This window comes from Leucoraja erinacea, chromosome 1 (assembly GCF_028641065.1).
Source record: "Leucoraja erinacea ecotype New England chromosome 1, Leri_hhj_1, whole genome shotgun sequence".
NCBI classification, from domain to species: Eukaryota; Metazoa; Chordata; class Chondrichthyes; order Rajiformes; family Rajidae; genus Leucoraja; species Leucoraja erinaceus.
The window spans coordinates 21783699-21802738 of NC_073377.1; the positions used below are offsets into that span (position 1 = coordinate 21783699).

A 19040-nucleotide genomic window follows, 5' to 3' on the forward strand; every position below is an offset into this window, starting at 1 on the left:
AAATCACGAAAGAAAAGGCATTGCAATATACATACGGATTACATCACCAACAGGCCCATTTTTCCATCAGTTACTCCCATGCAGACAAAGGAATGGCTAAGCAGTCATCACCTAAGTTACCATTAGGACAGTTGCTGGTTTTTGTGAATACTGGATGTAGACGGGCAGCAAAGCTTCACTCTCTCCAGAGAACAAACACTAGCTGACTAGAACACCAACAAAACAAAAATGTTCAATTGTATTTTTTCCTTTTTTTTTTTAATCAGAAGTACACTTTTCATTATTGCAAGGTTACGATTTCAAATAAATATTTTTTTCAACCTACAAATTGATTTTTTTTTACTTTTATTTTTTTACAGAAGTTCAGGCACAAATGCATTTTCCACAGTGTGGAGAAGATTGCCATTCAGTCTCTGGGCTGTACATTAACAGCTTGCAACATACTGCTCAACATTCTGAATGATATGTTTAGAGTTTGTCCCCCGAGTCGTACTTTGCTTGTAGGGAATGCAGTATTCTCTTTTTCCTCGCTCTCTTTCTTTCTTTCTTTCTTTCTTTCTTTCTTTCTTTCTTTCTTTCTTTCTTTCTTTCTTTCTTTCTTTCTTTCTTTCTTTTTTTTTTTCTTTTCTCTCTCTCTCTCTCTCTCTCTCTTTCTCTCTCTCGTCTGTGATTCATTTTCGTGACTGCTTTTAATGTGTCTCCATTTTACAAAAAAAGGGGATTGGGCAGAGTGTTTACATTGTTGTAAGATAATACAGTTGTCAAGGAAGCGGTCTCTCACTTATTTTTGTTGATCTGGCACCATGGGCCTATAAAAAAAAGAATAAATGTTAATTAAAAATACAAATAATCTTCATTTTATTCCCTACATTCCCTTGCCTCTCACCTGAGCATGGCGATTCCTAATTTTCTCCAACTTGCCCAATTGTTCACTCTTCACATGCATACTAAGATGGACAGCGAATGTTGGCAAGTTATATGGCTTTGCTGAGCACTTGTTGATCCTATCTTAACTCAGAGCCCAGTTTCACATTGAGCTCAAACAAGGGGAAAGAAAAGCCAGTGTACAGAAATCAGAGGAGCCAGCACTTTTCACTTCAGGTGTTAATTACTGAGGCCAAAACTAACAAATATTTCTACCCTCATTTATAGACTAACTATGTTCTCTCTCTCAACAGCAATGTACCTTAATCAGTTAGTTCCTGAGAATCATCACTTTATTTTAGAAAATATTACATTTTGTTGTTGTCTTGCACTAAAAGTTGCAACCTTTATCTTTTATCTGTGCACTGTGGACAGCTTGATTGTATTCATGTATAGTCTTTGACTATGTATAGCACGCAAACAAAAGCTTTTCACTGTACCTCGGTACGCGTAATAATAAACTAATCTAAAACTAAACGATTCTTCTTTACCCTTTGACCAATAAGGGGACTCATTCCTAGTTCAAATGGGTAGAAGGGTAGTCAAGGTGGCTCAAATGTAGAAGATAAAATACAAAGGTAGATATATCCAATAGCCTTTTTTTCCTCATACTTTATGATTCAATAATGTACTGGAGTACTAAGGAGACTACAGGCCACTATACCTTTCTCCATCTCTCACTTCTGTTGTGCAATTTCCCCTTGAATCTAGAGTCATGAGAGACCAGCTGCAACCTACCACAATACATTACTGTGGCAAGATTATGTCAATCTATCTCTGGGCATTAAAAAACAATCTAATACTTTAACATCAAACTACCTTCCAATCATCTGCGGTAGACAAAAATGCTGGAGAAACTCAGCGGATGAAGCAGCGTCTATGGAGCGAAGGAATAGGCGACCATTCGGGTCGAGACCCTTCTACAGTCTGAAGAAGGGTCTCGACCCGAAACGTCGCCAATTCCTTCGCTCCATAGATGCTGCTTCACCCGCTGAGTCTCTCCAGCATATTTGTCTACCTTTGATTTTTCCAGCATCTGCAGTTCTTTCTTAAACATTCCAATCATCTGCAGTCGGTTATAATTTTATTACTTTTCCACAATAAAAGTTTTTTGATTAACTGTCTGTGTAGAGCAGAATATGTTATATTCTGCCACTGGACTTTAGTATTCATTTGCACTATTCAGTCTTTGCACTACAATCCTGTGCCATTCTGTTGTTTTTGCATGCTGTTTTATTTGTTGTTGTATATATCATTAATCTGCCCAGGAGAGAAGAAGGGTCTCAACCCAAAACGTCACCCATTCCTTCTCTCCAGAGATGCTGCCTACCCCGCTGAGTTAATCCAGCTTTGTGTGTCTACCTTCATTACTCTGCCTATTGGTTTACTCTGTGAGCTTGATGTGAACGAGTAATTTCATTGCACTTTGAAGTATGTGACAATAAACTAATCTGAAATTCTGCCAAAAATGAAAATAAGGGTGGATGTACTGGCATGTGAGTCATAAAAGGAAATCAGTACTTAGACCCAACTGCAAACATTGCTAATTTTATTCATCTTGAAGTTGATTGGGATACCAAAAGTAATTTGTATGCATAGGAATGTTTATTAAAATATTTCAAAACTTTTTTTAAAAAAAGTGTGGAAAATCCAAAAGGGGTGAAGGTAATGTTTGATTTGATCTTTATCAGAAAGCACGCTGAATACAATTAGTTTTAGGATGAGAACTCTAACGCGATTGTAAAGTTTTTTGTTTTAAACGCATTCCAAAACATCAAATTTTGAGAAGATGGCGGTGTATAAAAACTGCAAAAATGGGAGAAACTATTTATAGATGAAACATTGGAATATGTTAATGGCATATTTTACAAAACCATTTTCAGCACCAAATTGGAAAATTATATCACCATGGATACACAGAGAAAATATGAAGGCATTAGTGAAAATAAAATGGTTGAATAAAATATTAAAGACTTCAATGATGAAACAAAAAACACACAAGGTCAGACAATTAACCAACAAATCTCCCCACATATTTTCTGACAGAAGTAAAAGTCGATAGTCAAAGTAGAAATATGTATTGTGGATTCTATAATGGCTGAGATATATTGGCTGCTGTCCTTTAGTAAAGTAGCTGAAACTAGGATGATTTCAATTACCTCTTTTCACATTGGGCCCATATGGTTGGATGTGTCTCCCATATTCGGGTTGATTCCTGCAAGGGAGAGTGGCGGTGGATCTGTTGACACCTTTTCCTCCTCTCTTCTTTTCAGACAAGCTGCTTTAGGGTTCAGGTTCCTCTCTTCAGGAGAAAGAAAATGTTCAAAGTAACCATAAGATACTTAAAAAAGAAAAAATCTTGCAGGGCAATCGGGATAAGACAAGGCCGTTGGATTAATTGGATAGCTCTTTTAGGGAGCCAGAATTGAAATGATGGGCTGATTGGACTCTTTCTGTACTATATAATTCTGTGATCTGCTTCCTGGAGTAGGAACTGAAGATGAAATGGTTTACATCATTTCTGAATACATTTCCTATCTTCCGTTAAACTTCCAGCAGGAGATCAGGATTGTTTTATCTCTTCCTGGGGTTTAGTAATTTTAAAAGCTAATCTCTGTAGAGCTTAAAAATATAAAGGCTGGGATGACCTATAGACTTTATGATCTGCAGCTTGAGAAAACTAAAACCCATACACAAGGCCAATGATTTAAGGCATCCGTATAAGTTAGCATCTATTTTCACTGCATGGGAGAAAAAGCATTCAGGTGGAGTTTTGGCAACTCCATCACACAGTTCTATCCATTTCCATAAGGGCAAAATAGCGCTTTGCTGATGATGGAAACCTATAATATATACAGAATGTGCTCAACAGATCAGGAAATATCTGTGGAGGGAAAATAGGGTTAATGTTACAGGCTAATGACCTAGCAATTTAACTCCATTCTTCTCTCCAGACAATCTACTTGGGCCTGCTGAGTATTTCCTCTTTCAGTCCCATCTATTTCTGGTTAGACTACTTGATTTATGGCAATAGAATTAATTAGGTACCACTTCAAATTGATGGCTTAATGGATCTTCATTGGTACTTTGGAAATATTATTCCACATTTCTGTCCATTTTTCCCGTTAAATCAGTGGCCTTGCCTTTTACATCTGTGGAGTAAATGATTTGTTTGGTGCACTAGAGGGAGCACCATTTACATACATACTCCAGCTTTAAATATGAGGTAGATTTGTAAAAAAATAACCATGTTTTCCATAAAAGCAATTACATGAGGGGAACACAATACATATTTTTATCAGAATATTTGACCAAATAATGCTAAATGATAACATCATTTACACCACAACTTCAAATGCATTATTCAGGTCTGCAAAGGGAAATGCACATTACTTTTTTTAAATTTTATTTAAAGATATATATATATATATATATATATATATATATATATATATATATATATATATTTACAATGATTGTATGAAATTATTTTGATGATGCAGTTCCTTCTCATTTGAATTATATGTTATTTTTTTTTAAAAAGAGGAAATCTTAATTCCATCCCCGTACATTATAATTATGTCAAAATGTGGCCTTCAGTGGGACCATGGAAAATGGTGCAGTTCTGTGTGAAATATTTGTAGAAAAAAACATGGCGATTCTTAAAGGAAAGAAAATCGTAAATTATCAGAAGGGATAAGGGTATTTCCATGGGTTATTCAGCAATACTTCTATAGAGCACGGAAGTTGCAGGGTATTTGAAAACTGTGTGCAAAGTGTAAGAAGGTGAAATGAGGAAATGTCATCTGATCCAACCTGACAAGTTCCCTCAAAAGACCGTACATAATCAAACTATCAAGAATGCCACCTAAAAAACAAACTACTACTGAAAACCAAAGGTCTCTTTTCTGAACAATCAAAACCAACACAAACCAAGATCTTTCTCATATCCCATCACTCTACGCTTTCCTTTGACCATCTGTTAGATGTCAGCAATTTTGCCTCTAAATCGGGTCCGGGTTCAAACCATCCTCCAGAGATTTGAGAGCACAATCAATGTCAATGAGGGCTGTAAGAAATCAAGTGTTTGGATGAAACTGCAGGCCAAGTGGAAAGTGAAAGACGATAGCACTATCAGAGTAATTTGTCCTATGTCCAGGCTAAGGTCTATCACTCAGTCAGCATCATTGGGGCAAGTTATCAGATCAAATATTGCATTCTGTTCTGTCTTTTACTAGTGACAGTACCCTCCAGTCACAACAGCAGAGGACCTTGTGTTGTGGAATATTCAATCATCTTGGTCTATACCTATCATTATAACTTGTAATGACATTATTTCCAATTGCAAACAGATTAAATTCTCAATTAAACATAATTTAGCAGGCCCGATTTTACCACTTCTTTATATTTAATCTACTTGGGAAGGAGAAGAAGAAGGTGGAGGATAAGGAAAGTGGTTGGCAAACAAGGTTCTGTGCAACAGTTCCATATGTCTATTGACCTCGGACTTGCTGTTCCAGGCTCAAAATAACAGCAACTGCCTGGTGAAGAATCAAGAGCTTCGTCTGTGGCTTGTCACTTTTCAGGTGGAGCTGCACCATGCGACCAAGTTCCTTAAACGCTTCATTGATGTCGCGCACACGCAGACGTTCACGAGCGTTGTTTGCCATTCTTCTTTCTCGCTCACGCTCAGCCTTCTGTTCCGGAGAAAGGTCTTCGTCGTCATTATTATTGCTGGGAAAGAGATGCGGGACATTTTGTATAAATAAGCAGAATTAGAAATGAAGGTAAAAGTATTCAACGTATACACTAACGGCACCACACACTAACATGTTCCTTGCTTCACATACACTGAAGTAGAATCAATACTGACAAATTGATTCAGATTTAAAATGTAGAGCTATAATCCAATGTACTGGCTCTTTACAAAACTGCAGATTTTCATTCTGAACTGTTATAAATGACACAATAATCAAGGAAAAAATAATGCAGCTGAACTTTGCATTGTGTGTGCTAAACTGTATAGACCTCCAAAATGATCTATCAGGTTGATAGCAGGTTGAATTAATTCGACAAATTAAGCATTGTTGATAGTTATCAATTAGGAAGAGCCATCAATATGGTCCATAATTAAATAGAGGAGTCAATACAACAGTTAAGCCATCATATTTTACAGTAGAAACTTTACACTCCAGATTTCATGCTCATTTCATCAAATTCTAGTCAAGAATGAAATGAAAGGATCATTCATTTAGTGTTACCTAGATAGTGACCTATTTAATATCTTGATATCCTTCTTGTCCTCATCGCCCTTCTTGTCATCTGTGGATTTTGAATCCTGCAGATTCTCGTCTGGTTCATCCTCTGACTTTATATCTGAGCTGACAGAAGACACACTCTGCCCTTGCAGGCTGCTGGAGAGTGCTGAAAGGGGGACAAGGCAAATGGCAAACATTAATAGCCAGTAACAATTCTTGAGCATGACTCTGAAACACTTTCAGTTTTAAATTAATCAAAATGACACAATCACAGAGAAAACCACTTTGCTCATTTAAAACTGGTCTGGTTTTAAACTCAAGTGGTCAAAACTTATTTGAGTTATTTTCCAGGGATTAGAGCGGATCATGTGTAGAGTTCGTCTCTCAAATACACGTGCACAAACCTGCAGCCTCACAACTGTTATACTGGCTTTACAGGGTGCACTTCACAGATGAGATTCACCGGAATGACTCAGTGATCAATTGTAAGGAGAATTTGCACCTACTTGAGGGGGTAATGTGATTGAGTGGTGTGGGACTAAAATCCAAATACTGCAAAAACTGTAATGGCGGATAAATTAAAGGGACAATAAACATTTACATTGCGGAATGAGCTGCCAGAGGAGGTGGTAGAGGAGGGTACAATTACAACATTTAAAATACATTTTGACAGCTACATGGAATGGAAAGGTTTAGAACGATATGGGCCAAATGCAAGCAAAAAGCATGAAGTTAGAATAAACATCTTGGTTGGCACGGACAAGGTGAACCGGGGGACCTATGAACCTACAGCATTCTGGAGTGCAATTGAGAAGAATTTTATGATAGCTGCTTAATGTGCATACTGATTAAGTAAAGATAATGTGACATGTGGGTCAGGTGGGTAAATGGAATAGTGCTACATACCAGCTTGGATTCAAATCAAATGGTGGAATAGAGTCAAAAGGATGAATGGTCAATACAGATCTTAAAGAGTAATTCAGCTAAACACAACGGAGGATGTTCCGTGGACACATGTTGTTTGTAACTTTAAGGGTGATCAGTTTGCAGTAAGAAATGAAACAAGAGATCAGTTTAACTAGTTTATCAGTTGTCCGGTGGGCGGCGCGACTCTCGTCAGCAGCGGCCTCTGCAGTCTGTCCGCGTTTTATTATTTTCTGTCTATGTTTTTATGTAGTTTTTGTTATTTTTTTGTTGGGGTGTGTGTGTGTGTGGGGGGGGACTTTTTAAATCTCTCCCTGCACGGGAGACCCGACCTTTTCTCGTCGGGTTTCCGTTATCGTTGGGGCTGCAACGAGGAGCGGCCTCCAACAGGAAGAGACCGGGGACTCTGGTGCCGACGACTCACCGTCGCCGTCGCGGAGCTGGCCGAGTCCGGAGCGGATGGAGCGGTGGAGGAGCGCTGCTGCTGCTGCTGCTGCGGCCCGACCGGAGAGTCGGAGGCTTCAACGGCAGGTCTGTGGACGGCGGCACCGGGAGCCCGCGGGTCCCTGGAGGGAGACCGCTTTTCAGGGCTCTCGCAACGGCGACTTCCCCCGCCCGAGTTGCGGGGTTGAAGAGCTCCTGGAGCGGGGCCTACATCACTGCCCCGCGCGGCTTGGAATGGCCGGGGGACTCTGCGAGCGCACGCCGGGGGCTCTAACATCAAGAACCCGGTGTGCGACCTCGCACCACCCGGCGTGGCTTTAATGGCCGCGGGACAATCGCCATCGCCAGCCGGGGGCTTTGACTTTGACTTTGACATCGGGGGGGGGGTGGGGGGAAGAGTGCAGTGGAGAGATAAGTTTATTTGGCCTTCCATCACAGCAATGTGATGGATGTTTATGTAAATTATGTTGTGTCTTGGGTCTATTTGTTTGTAATGTATGGCTGCAGAAACGGCATTTCGTGTGGACCTCAAGGGGTCCAAATGACAATTAAATGTATCTTGTATCTTGTATCTTGTAGGCATCATGTATAAGTGCCAGCTCAGGTGGAGTTTCTTTTCATCAAATAAAACCTTGCAAATCGATAAAAGAGGTTCAAATGGTTGAATTAAGCACACAGTTCATTTTGCCAGGTAAACCCAAGCGTCAAAGATCATTGCAGTCATCTCAAGATTAGCTGAAAGTCAATTTTAATGTACAACTAGACCAAGTGCAGACCCACAGGGTCTGTTCCCCCAACGTGCGGTTGGGGGGGGGGGGGTGACACTTTGCTTCACACGGACACTAACCACCACAGGGGGGGAAGGGGGTAGAGGGGGAGTGAGAGGGGGGTAGGGGGAGAGAGGGGGGAGAGAGGGGGAGGGCGGAGAGGGAAATGGGGGGGAGGGGAAGAGAGAGAAGGGGAGAGAGAGGGGAGGAGGGGGGAGAGAGGGGGGGGAAAGGAGGGGGAGGAGGGGAGGAGAGGAGAGGGGGGGGAGGAGGGGGAGAGGGGGTTGGAGGAGGGGAGAGGTGGGGGGGCAGAGGGGCACAGAGCGGAGTGGGGCAGAGGGGGGGAAGGGGGGAGAGAGTGGGGAGGGGGAAGAGGGAGGGAGGGGGAGAGGGTCCCGTTCATTCAACGCACGGGTGCGGGGATGGGGGGGGGAGGTTGCGGCGTCACACAATAACCACCCCCTCCCCCCACGCACACACTAACCATCCCCCGCAACACACACATTAACCACACCCACCAACACACAGACACACACTAACCACCCCCCTTGATATTATATTAATATTATTCATTAGCTCCTTTTACCCCATCCCCACCCTATCTCGAGGGGCAAAGAGAGTGGGACAGAGAAAACATGAGAAGGGGAGGGGGGGAGATGGAATAGAATAGAATAGTTTCTTTATTGTCATTGTAACATGGGCCATGTACAACGAAATTTAAAATGTCAGCCAGTCAGTGCAGCATTCAAACATTTCTAAAGCTAACGAAACATCCACGGTAAAATAATAAAGATAAGCAATAAATAAAAAAACACAGACAAAGCACGCATACACACCCAACCCTCCATCCTTCTGTCGATTTCACTGTTACCACAGTCCCTTAGTCTGTATCGCCCCTGCGTTCCTTGGCGGCCACATTTAGTGCTTTTATAGCAGTGGGGTAAAAACTGTTTTGTAGTCTATTTGTCCTTGTCCTTGTGGATCTGTACCGTCTGCCTGACGGCAACAGTTCAAACAGGGAGTGTCCGGGGTGGGAGATGTCCTTTATTATATTCTGGGTTTTTTTGGTGCAGCGGGAACTGTGTAGGTCCTCCAAGGTAAGGAGAGGGCAGCCGACAATCCTCTGGGCGTTGTCAATGGCCCTCTGGAGCGCTTTCCTCTGAGCCACTGTGCAGCTGGTGTACCACACGCATACACAGTATGTTAGTATGCTCTCAATGGAGCACCGATAAAAGGACAGCAGCAGCCTCTGAGTGATGTTGTTCTTCCTGAGCACCCGCAGGAAGTGCAGTCTCTGCTGGACCTTTTTCAGCAGCGCAGTGGTGTTCACGCTCCACGTCAGGTCCTCCTCAATGTGGATTCCCAGGAAGCGGAAATCCGCCACCCTCTCTACACAGTCCCCTCTGATGGTCAGTGGTACCATGTCCGTTTTGTTTTTCCTGAAGTCTATTATTACCTCCTTCGTCTTTGAGGTGTTGAGGAGCAGGTTATTTTCTTCGCACCACCCTGTCAGCTGCTCCACCTCATCCCGGTAGGCGTACTCGTCCCCCGCGGAGATGAGTCCCACCACTGTAGTGTCATCCGCAAATTTGACAATGGTGTTGCTGTGGTGGACTGGGGTGCAGTCATGCGTGTAGATGGTGTAGAGCAGGGGGCTCAGTACACAGCCCTGTGGAGAGCCGGTACTGAGGCTGAGGGCCGTGGATGTGTGATGGCCCACTCTGACTCTCTGGCTTCGACCCGACAGGAAGCTATTTATCCACGTACAGGTGGAGTGTGGAAGTCCCAAGTCCCCCAGTTTGTCCACCAGTTTGTGGGGAAGGATAGTATTAAAAGCAGAGCTGTAGTCCACAAAGAGCATCCGCACGTAGCTCCCCCGCTGCTCCAGGTGAGACAGTGCAGCATGGAGAGCTGTGGCTACAGCGTCCTCTGTGGATGGAGAAGGGGTGGAGAGGCAGGAAGAGGATGGGGAGATGGAGAGGGGTGGGTATGAGGGGTGAGAGTGGGGAGGGAAAGGGGATGGGGAGATGGGGGAGAGAGTGGGGAGGGGGAGGTGGGGAGGGGAAGAGAGGGGAGGGAAGGGGATGGGGAAGGGAGAGAGAGAGGGAGATGAGGATGGGGAGGGGAGTGGGGAGGGTGAAAGAGGAGGTAGAGGGTGGAGGGGGAAGGGTGGGTGAGGAGGGGTAGAGAGGGGTGGGGAAAGGGGGGGGGAGAGGAGAGGAGAGGAGAAGAGGGGAGGGGGTGGGAGAGAAGATGGGAGGAGGGGGAGAGGGGGAGGGAAAGGGGAAGGGAGAGGGGGAGGGGGAGAGGTGGAGAGAGAGGCGAGGGAGCGAGCGAGAGAGAGAGAGGAGAGAGAGAGAAAGGGGAGGGGAGAGAGGAAGGGGAGCGAGAGAGGAAGGGGTGGAGAGAGGGGGGAGAGAAGGGGGAGTGGGGTAAAAGCATGGGGGTGGAAGGGAGGGAGGCGGAGAGATCTCCCACCCCTGTACCATTCTGATGTCATATCATATGTAAATGAGATCCATTGTGATTGGACATCTGTGAGGTGGCACTGTGACTCATGCACCAGTTTGATTTAAATTTTTTTTTAATGTTTTGTGAACAATTTAATTCAAAATCAGGGGAAATAATTGACCAAATCTAGAGAGGAGTGGATATCTGAAATCATAAGTTAAATCCCTACCGAAATATGTAAAAATCTCTGCGTTTTTGCGCCTAGTTTTCGGGGAAATACGTTTCAAAGGCAAAATCACGCACACACACACACATACAGACTTTTAAAAGTATATAGATGGCAGCACAATTCTGAAACAAGTGCTAAAAATATCTCCTTAACATTTGCACTTGAGTACCACTCAAACCTTATTGTCAAATGTTAAAATTATTAAAATTCTTCATCATTTGCAACAATTTTTGTTCCTCCAATATCTTGCTTCATGAAATCAACTAACTGAAGTTGAGATTAAAGCAATACCAATATACAATAGATGCAGGAGTTGGCCATTCAGCCCTATGAGTCAGCACCGCCATTCACTGTGATCATGGCTGATCATCCACAACCAGTACTCCGTCAATCAATACCGGAATTTTGGGGGAATTAGGAAGAAAATCTTGTTCTTAAACATTTTGTTTAATGAGGAATGCAGGCCAAAGAATCTTTCCCTCAATATCAGCAAGATGAATAAGCTTGTTATTGACTTCAGGGAGCGAGGGGGTGAACCAACCCCAGTCAGCGCCAATAGTGCTGAAGTGGAGATGGTTGAGACCTTCAAGTTCCTAGGCATAAATATCACCAACAATTTGTCCTGGATCAATCACATTGAAGTTATGGCCAAGAAAGCACACTAATACCTCTATTTCCTCAAAAGATTAAGTATGTTCAGCTTAGAACTATTACTGACTTCTACAGGTGAAAGATAGAAAGCATCCTATTGTTATGCATCAGAGCTTGGTCTAGCAATAGCTCTGCCCAAGACCAAAATAAATCGCAGAGAATTGTGGATGGAGCTCAATCCAAGGCACAAACTAGCCTCTCCACCCTCTCCATCGACAACTCCGGGGAAAGCAGCTAACAAAATCAAGGACCATATCACATTACTGATTAATATACGCACATAAAATGGGGAGTGGTCACTGATCTTCCAACCTACCTCAGTATGGACCGTGATCTATTTTTATCTGCAACTTCCCTATAACTCTATAGAGCTATAATGCTGTAACATTATATTTTGCACTCTGTTGTGTTTCTTTTAGCACTACCTATGGTACTTGTGTACAGCTTGATGGTACTCATATATGGTATGATTTGACTGGATAGCAGGTAAATAAAGATTTTCAATGTATCTTTCGATGCATGACAATAATAAACCAATGCCAAAACCAATGGTAAACTGACGGTGTTCTCCAAGGGTGGTCCAAAAATGGCTCCACAAAGTAGGAACTGTCATTGAATAATATTTTAATCTAAAACACATAATCCTTCCATAGTAATAAAATGAATATCACAATTCAAGTGGCATGTAACGTTCAACTCAATTTCCTCTTTCCTCACATTTCATCTACAGAATAAAGGGAAATTGGCATAGACTACAGGTGTCAAAATGGAAATGTGTTTTCTGGAGTGCAATTGCAAAAGACTGTTCTGAACAGACCAATGCACAAAGAAGGAAGGAAAATCTATGTCCTACTCAAAAGAAATAACTGTCCTCTAATTGTTAATATGTTTCCACACGATTACTGTTGGATACTATGAGGTTCAAAGTAAAAGAAGTACTGACACTTTTGAAAAATATAAAAGTGGATAAGTCTCCAGGTCCTGACAGGATATTCCCTAGGACATTGAGGGAAGTTAGTGTAGAAATAGCCGGGGCTATGACAGAAATATTTCAAATGTCATTAGAAACGGGAATAGTCCCCGAGGATTGGCGTACTGCGCATGTTGTTCCTTTGTTTAAAAAGGGTTCTAAGAGTAAACCTAGCAATTATAGACCTGTTAGTTTGACTTCAGTGGTGGGCAAATTAATGGAAAAGATACTTAGAGATAATATATATAAGCATCTAGATAAACAGGGTCTGATTAGGAACAGTCAACATGGATTTGTGCCTGGAAGGTCACATTTGACTAATCTGCTTGAATTTTTTGAAGAGGTTACTAGGGAAATTGACGAGGGTAAAGCAGTGGATGTTGTCTATATGGACTTTAGTAAGGCCTTTGACAAGGTTCCTCATGGAAGGTTGGTTAAGAAGGTTCCACTGTTGGGTATAAATGCAGGAATAGCAAGATGGATTCAACAGTGGCTGAATGGGAGAAGCCAGAGGGTAATGGTGGATGGCTGTTTATCGGGTTGGAGGCAGGCGACTAGTGGGGTGCCTCAGGGATCTGTGTTGGGTCCTTTGTTGTTTGTCATGTACATCAATGATCTGGATGAAGGTGTGGTAAATTGGATTAGTAAGTATGCAGATGATACCAAGATAGGGGGTGTTGTGGATAATGAAGAGGATTTCCAAAGTCTACAGAGTGATTTAGGCCATTTGGAAAAATGGGCTGAAAGATGGCAGATGGAGTTTAATGCTGATAAATGTGAGGTGCTACACCTTGGCAGGACAAATCAAAATAGGACGTACATGGTAAATGGTAGGGAATTGAAGAATACAGTTGAACAGAGGGATCTAGGTATAACCGTGCATAGTTCCTTGAAGGTGGAATCTCATATAGATAGGGTGGTAAAGAAAGCTTTTGGTATGCTAGCCTTTATAAATCAGAGCATTGAGTATAGAAGCTGGGATGTAATGTTAAAATTGTACAAGGCATTGGTGAGACCAAATCTGGAGTATGGTGTACAATTTTGGTCGCCCAATTATAGGAAGGATGTCAACAAAATAGAGAGAGTACAGAGGAGATTTACTAGAATGTTGCCTGGGTTTCAACAACTAAGTTACAGAGATAGGTTGAGTAAGTTAGGTCTTTATTCTCTGGAGCGCAGAAGGTTAAGGGGGGACCTGATAGAGGTCTTTAAAATGATGAGAGGGATAGACAGAGTTGATGTGGACAAGCTTTTCCCTTTGAGAATAGGGAAGATTCAAACAAGAGGACATGACTTCAGAATCAAGGGACAGACATTTAGGGGTAATATGAGGGGGAACTTCTTTACGCAGAGAGTGGTGGTGGTGTGGAATGAGCTCCAAGTGGAAGTGGTGGAGGCAGGTTCATTGGTATCATTTAAAAATAAATTGGATAGGCATATGGATGAGAAGGGAATGGAGGGTTATGGTATGAGTGCAGGCAGGTGGGACTAAGGGAAAAAAAAAAATTTGTTCGGCATGGACTTGTAGGGCCGAGATGGCCTGTTTCCGTGCTGTAATTGTTATATGGTTATACTAGCTCAGAATAACTCCTGGAGAAGCGGCAGCTGAGCCTTCACCAACCCGCCGTTTGAGCGGCTCCTTGGGGCGACCTACTGCTCCTTCTCGGGGAGCTGCTGGCATGGCGACTGGTGGGGGGGGAGAGGAGAGAGGGGGGAGGAGGGGGAGGGAGGAGGGGGGGAGGGAGAGGAAGGGGGGGGGGAACGGGGAAGGGAGGAGGGAGGGGGGGGGAGAGGGGGGGGGGGGGAGAGGAAGGGGGAGAGGAGGGGCGGGAGAGGGGGAGAGGGGGGGGGGGAGAGGAGGAGCGGGGAGCGGGGGAGCGGGCGTTAACCAAAGGAGTTGGGAGGGGTTGGGGGTGACGACAATCGCAGCGCGAGCAAGACGGCGCAGACTTCAAAGTTTGTCAGATTTTTGAATATTTTCATTAATAACTCGGGAAATAAAGCATGAAATTTTCAGATAAGGCGATTTTGGACTCCAGGGGAAAAATCTGTACCGGAATACGTAAAAATCTTTGTGTGTGTGGGGGGTGTGTGGGAGAGAAGTGGAGAGAGAAGGGGAGAGAGAAGGGGAAAGAAGGGGAGAGAAGGGGAGAGAAGGGGGGGGAAGAAGGAGTGGAGACAGTTTTAAGAAGTAAAAATAAAGTTAGTGGGCATTTTACCTTCCGGCGGTTCTTCTAGGTCCTGAAAACCAAAGATCCTACAGGATCTTTGCTGAAAACTCCAATGAGCCAAACAAAATGGCCAATCAGCGAAGGAGATTCCCTTCGACTGCCTGTAAGTAAATAGCGACCCCACTCCACTGCCTTCGACCAAATGGCAACCTATTTTTAGTTGAGGCCGGTTTTGGTTTTTTTGAAATAATCGCAGGAACATAGAAGAAGCAGCGACTACGCGGAAACCACTTTCCACCATTAGGGAGAGTGACCAAAACCTCCGGGATCCTCACGGAATCCTTGGGTGGGGCGCAAGGTCTCCAGAGGTTTCCGTTCAGGTTTCCTAAGTCGGACAGGGGCTTAAATGTTGTATTCACATCACTATTCCATGTTGAAATTGGTGTCATGTGAAGTTGTTAGGTCAGGACACACTAACACAGTGTAACAGTAACAGGCAATCAAATCAACACACAAAATACTTTCTAAAAAAAGTTTTTCTTTACTGCAAAAAATTACAGTATTATATTTGCAGTTTTTGCATGCTCCTTTATAAAATTTTCATAATATTTTACAACAGTACAGCTCGATTATTAAAACAAGGACAAATTCAATTCTCAATTTAAAAAAATGTATAGAACAACGACTCCAATCATCCCATTCCACCCACTCATTACTCATGACTCCACCAAAATGATTTCTGAAATATTGGTCATAAAAGCGGGGTGCTGACTTTGGTGAATTCCATTGCCGACTACCTACGTTAACCGGCGACAGGAACTGGCGACTGAATTGTCTTCAGTTGTCGACGACAGGGTCGTTACTTGTCGTAGCTTGTCGCGGGTGGACGTAGGTTGACTTTGGTTGTCGTAGGTTGTCGCCTGTGTGGTCGTAGGTTGTCGTAGGTGTGGTCATGGGTGGACGTCCCAATGGGTCACCGGTTGTCGGTAGCTTGCCGTAGCTTGATGTCGACTAGGTGGTTGGTTGTCGTAGCTTGTTGTAGACATTGTCATCGGGGGGAGTCCAGTCGTCACTTTTTCGGCGACCTGCTACGACCGTGACAGTCGCCAGCAGTCGCCGAAAAGGGACAGGCCCTTTATGGTCTCTACTAATATGAACTGCACAACTGCACAATAATTAACTAAACTGTTTGTGACTCAACCCTATCACAAATGTCACTGAATGTCTCGGGGGAATGGAAAACAAAAATAGAACGTCTCTGTGCGTGACAAAAAATTACCTATTTAAATGCAGCAGATAAATTTCAAACAACTGTTTTTCCACAAAGACACCAGGCTCCCTTCAGTTCAGAGATACAGCGTGGAAACAGGCCCTTCGGTCCACCGAACCGCACCGACAAGCGATCCCCACACATTACCCTACACACACTAGGGACAATTTACACTTATACGAAATTAATTAACTTACAAGCGTACTTAACGTCTTTGAAATGGGGGAGGAACTGTAGATCTCGGAGAAAACCCACGCGGTCATGGGGAGCACACACAAACTCCATACAGACAGCACCCGTGGTCGGGATCGAACCGGGGTCTCCGGCGCCGTGCGCGCTGTAAGACGGCAACTCTGCCGCTGAGCCACCGTGCTGACCGGTGATACAACAGTTTAAAGTGGGGTGTGGAAAGTATAATATTTTCAAAGCCATAACTGTCACAGCATGTCATTTGATCTACTGTTACCAAATAAGCAATTTGAAAGATGTCTTCTTAATGGGTTGATTTGCCCTTTTCCCTTGGCAAGAACATTGTACACTGGTGCTATATGAAATATAAGCACCAGAATTGCACCAATTGTAATAGCCATAAGTATCAAGATCTCCAAGTGATGCAGTAGAAACCTCTGTTACCTAATTACAGCTTTTAATATCTGTAGTATTAGCGATGTTGAACACCAATATTTTAACCATAACCAAGTTCTATTTTCTCTCCGTTTATCTAGACAACATTTAGATAGTGTGTGAAGCTAGAGGTACTCACCCCGGTATGGGTCCTGGGACTGGTTAATGTCAGGAGATGTGGCTGACTGCACTGGAAGCTGTGGGACTGGCACTTGATTTGACACAATTGCATGGCTGCCTCGAAGCCCAACACCATCTTCACGATGACCTCCCACCTGGTTTAAACAGAAACATAAAAAACAGTGGATATTTCAAAAGGTTGTTTCATTTTACTGGGTTACATCTCGTTAATTATGACTATTGATGGAGAAGCTCTATAGACGTGACCTCATCCGGTACGTGATTGCACTGAAAGCCCAGCAAAACCAGGACTAAAGCAAGAATTTTGTTTTGTATTGACTCTCAATATCCCTTAAGGGCCTGTCCAACTTGGCGATTTTTTCAGCGAAAGCTGGCATCATTGACTGACGTATCAGGTCACCGAACAATTTGCAGCGTGATGTGCCGTGAAGCGGCGGTGCTGCGGCGTGATGACATATGACGCGCGGTGTTTTTTCAAGTGTCGCAACTTTTGTTTTGTCGCCGCTGGATTTTGAAATGTTCAGAATCTTTTGGCGACACTGATATGGCGCCGGCAGTCGCCGAAGAAATCGCCAAGTGGGACAGTCCCTTTAATGTTACTGTCTACATGCCAACATCTAACTAGACTGTTCCCAGGAGACACAAGAGACAGCAGATGCTGGAATTTTAGTTTAGTGTGGGAACAGGCCCTTCGGCCCATCGAGTCTGCGCCGAGCAGTAATTCCTGTACACTAGCACTATCCTATACATTAGAGACAATTTAAAAAAAAATGGTAACAAGGCAAATTAACCTACAAACTTGTACGTCTTAGATGGGTGGAAAGGAACTGGAGGAAACCCAAGTGGTCACGGGTAGAAAGTACAAACTCTGTACAGACAACACCCATATTCAGGATCGAACCTGGGTCTCTACTGCTGCGCCACCATGCCGCCCCAAATCTGGAGCAACAATCAAGCAAATTCCCAGGCAGAGCATCAAATCTGCATTATAAATGTACAACATGATTCCTGCATCGGGACACAAGCACATGCTGGAATCATAAGCAATAAAATACTGTCAGAGGAACTTGGCGAGTCTGGCAGCATTTATGGCGTTAAATGGACAAGTGACATTTCGGATCGGGACATTTCTTCATGACAGGAGTGGATAGATGGTAGAAAGAGATAAAGAAGGGGGGGGTGGGGTCAAGAAGTGGCAAGTGATGGGTGGATCCAGGTAAAGAGGGGTTGATTGGCAAATGAGTTAGGTGGAGAAGGAGAGGGTAGAATGCTTTGAGCGCTTCATGCTTTGTCGTTCTCTAGCACTGGAAGATGAAAGCCAGTTGTATGGCCTCTTTTGCCACTGGGATCATTTAACATCAGCACGGTCCTGCAAACAAACCTGGATCTTTCCAGTCCACTTATACCAAGATATATAGTGTTTCAAAACAGAAAGGCTACATTTAATAACATTTTTAGTCACTGTGATCGAATAGGTTTTGTTGTCCTGACGTGCGATATGCAGAGGATTGCTCTGCCGACTACAACATTCAGAAAGTTTAAGAGAGTCAATAATGTTTTATTCTCATATGTCCCGAAACAGAACAATTAAATTCTTCCTTGCAGCAGCACACAGATGAAGACTAATACTGTACAAACCAATTGAAGTAAATTAATCTCAGTCAGTTTAATTCACACATTAAATAATAGGTTCTCTTAAACTGACCATCTGAGAAATAAATATGCAGAGATAACATTCACAATATGATTTGAATCATTTCAAAAATGGCACAACCGCTTGAAAAACTGAAAAAGACACAATCTAGTGGATAGGTTGAACATTTATTTTACCGAGGAGCCGTCTTTATGGTTTGTTGGCTGATCTTAGAACGCAACATAGGTGAGAGTGTTGCATTCACTGATTATTATTATACGATTCAATGGCCACTGCTATTATGTACCCCCTGATCTACACAGATTACCTGGCCATTGCTATCAGTCTATTGTCTTGATATCCATTTACTAAATTGCACCAGGCTTGCTAACGACATGCATCTAGTTCTGTTCTCAGTTCTGCTTTAATAACTTGTTCAAACCAGTTTTTTTTGTTGCTCTATTTTGCACGATGAGACTGGAGTATGCGTTTGAGAAATGTGAGTGTTGTTATAAAGTCTATGTCAGGCTGATATTAAAGTATACTTTATTTTAAATGTTGTGATGAAATATCCAACTGAGCT

The 19040-nt window shown here is 43.1% G+C and overlaps 1 protein-coding gene across 16 annotated transcripts in view; it reads right to left on the bottom strand.

The window, feature by feature from the left end:
* Positions 1 to 530: 530 nt before the first annotated feature.
* tcf4 (transcription factor 4) overlaps positions 531 to 19040 on the bottom strand; it is a 618702-nt gene continuing 600192 nt past the window's right edge. For 11 of the 16 annotated variants that reach the window (XM_055662660.1, XM_055662829.1, XM_055662420.1 and 8 more), the window contains 5 exons: positions 16823 to 16958; positions 6186 to 6348; positions 5426 to 5658; positions 3084 to 3226; positions 531 to 809 (listed from right to left, as the gene is read on the bottom strand). In XM_055662660.1, coding sequence (XP_055518635.1) covers positions 3090 to 3226; positions 5426 to 5658; positions 6186 to 6348; positions 16823 to 16958 — 669 coding nt within the window. In that variant the 3' untranslated portion in view covers positions 531 to 809; positions 3084 to 3089. The remainder of the gene's footprint in view (positions 810 to 3083; positions 3227 to 5425; positions 5659 to 6185; positions 6349 to 16822; positions 16959 to 19040) is intronic. The other 5 variants (XM_055662572.1, XM_055662498.1, XM_055662915.1 and 2 more) reach the window with 1 other exon arrangement.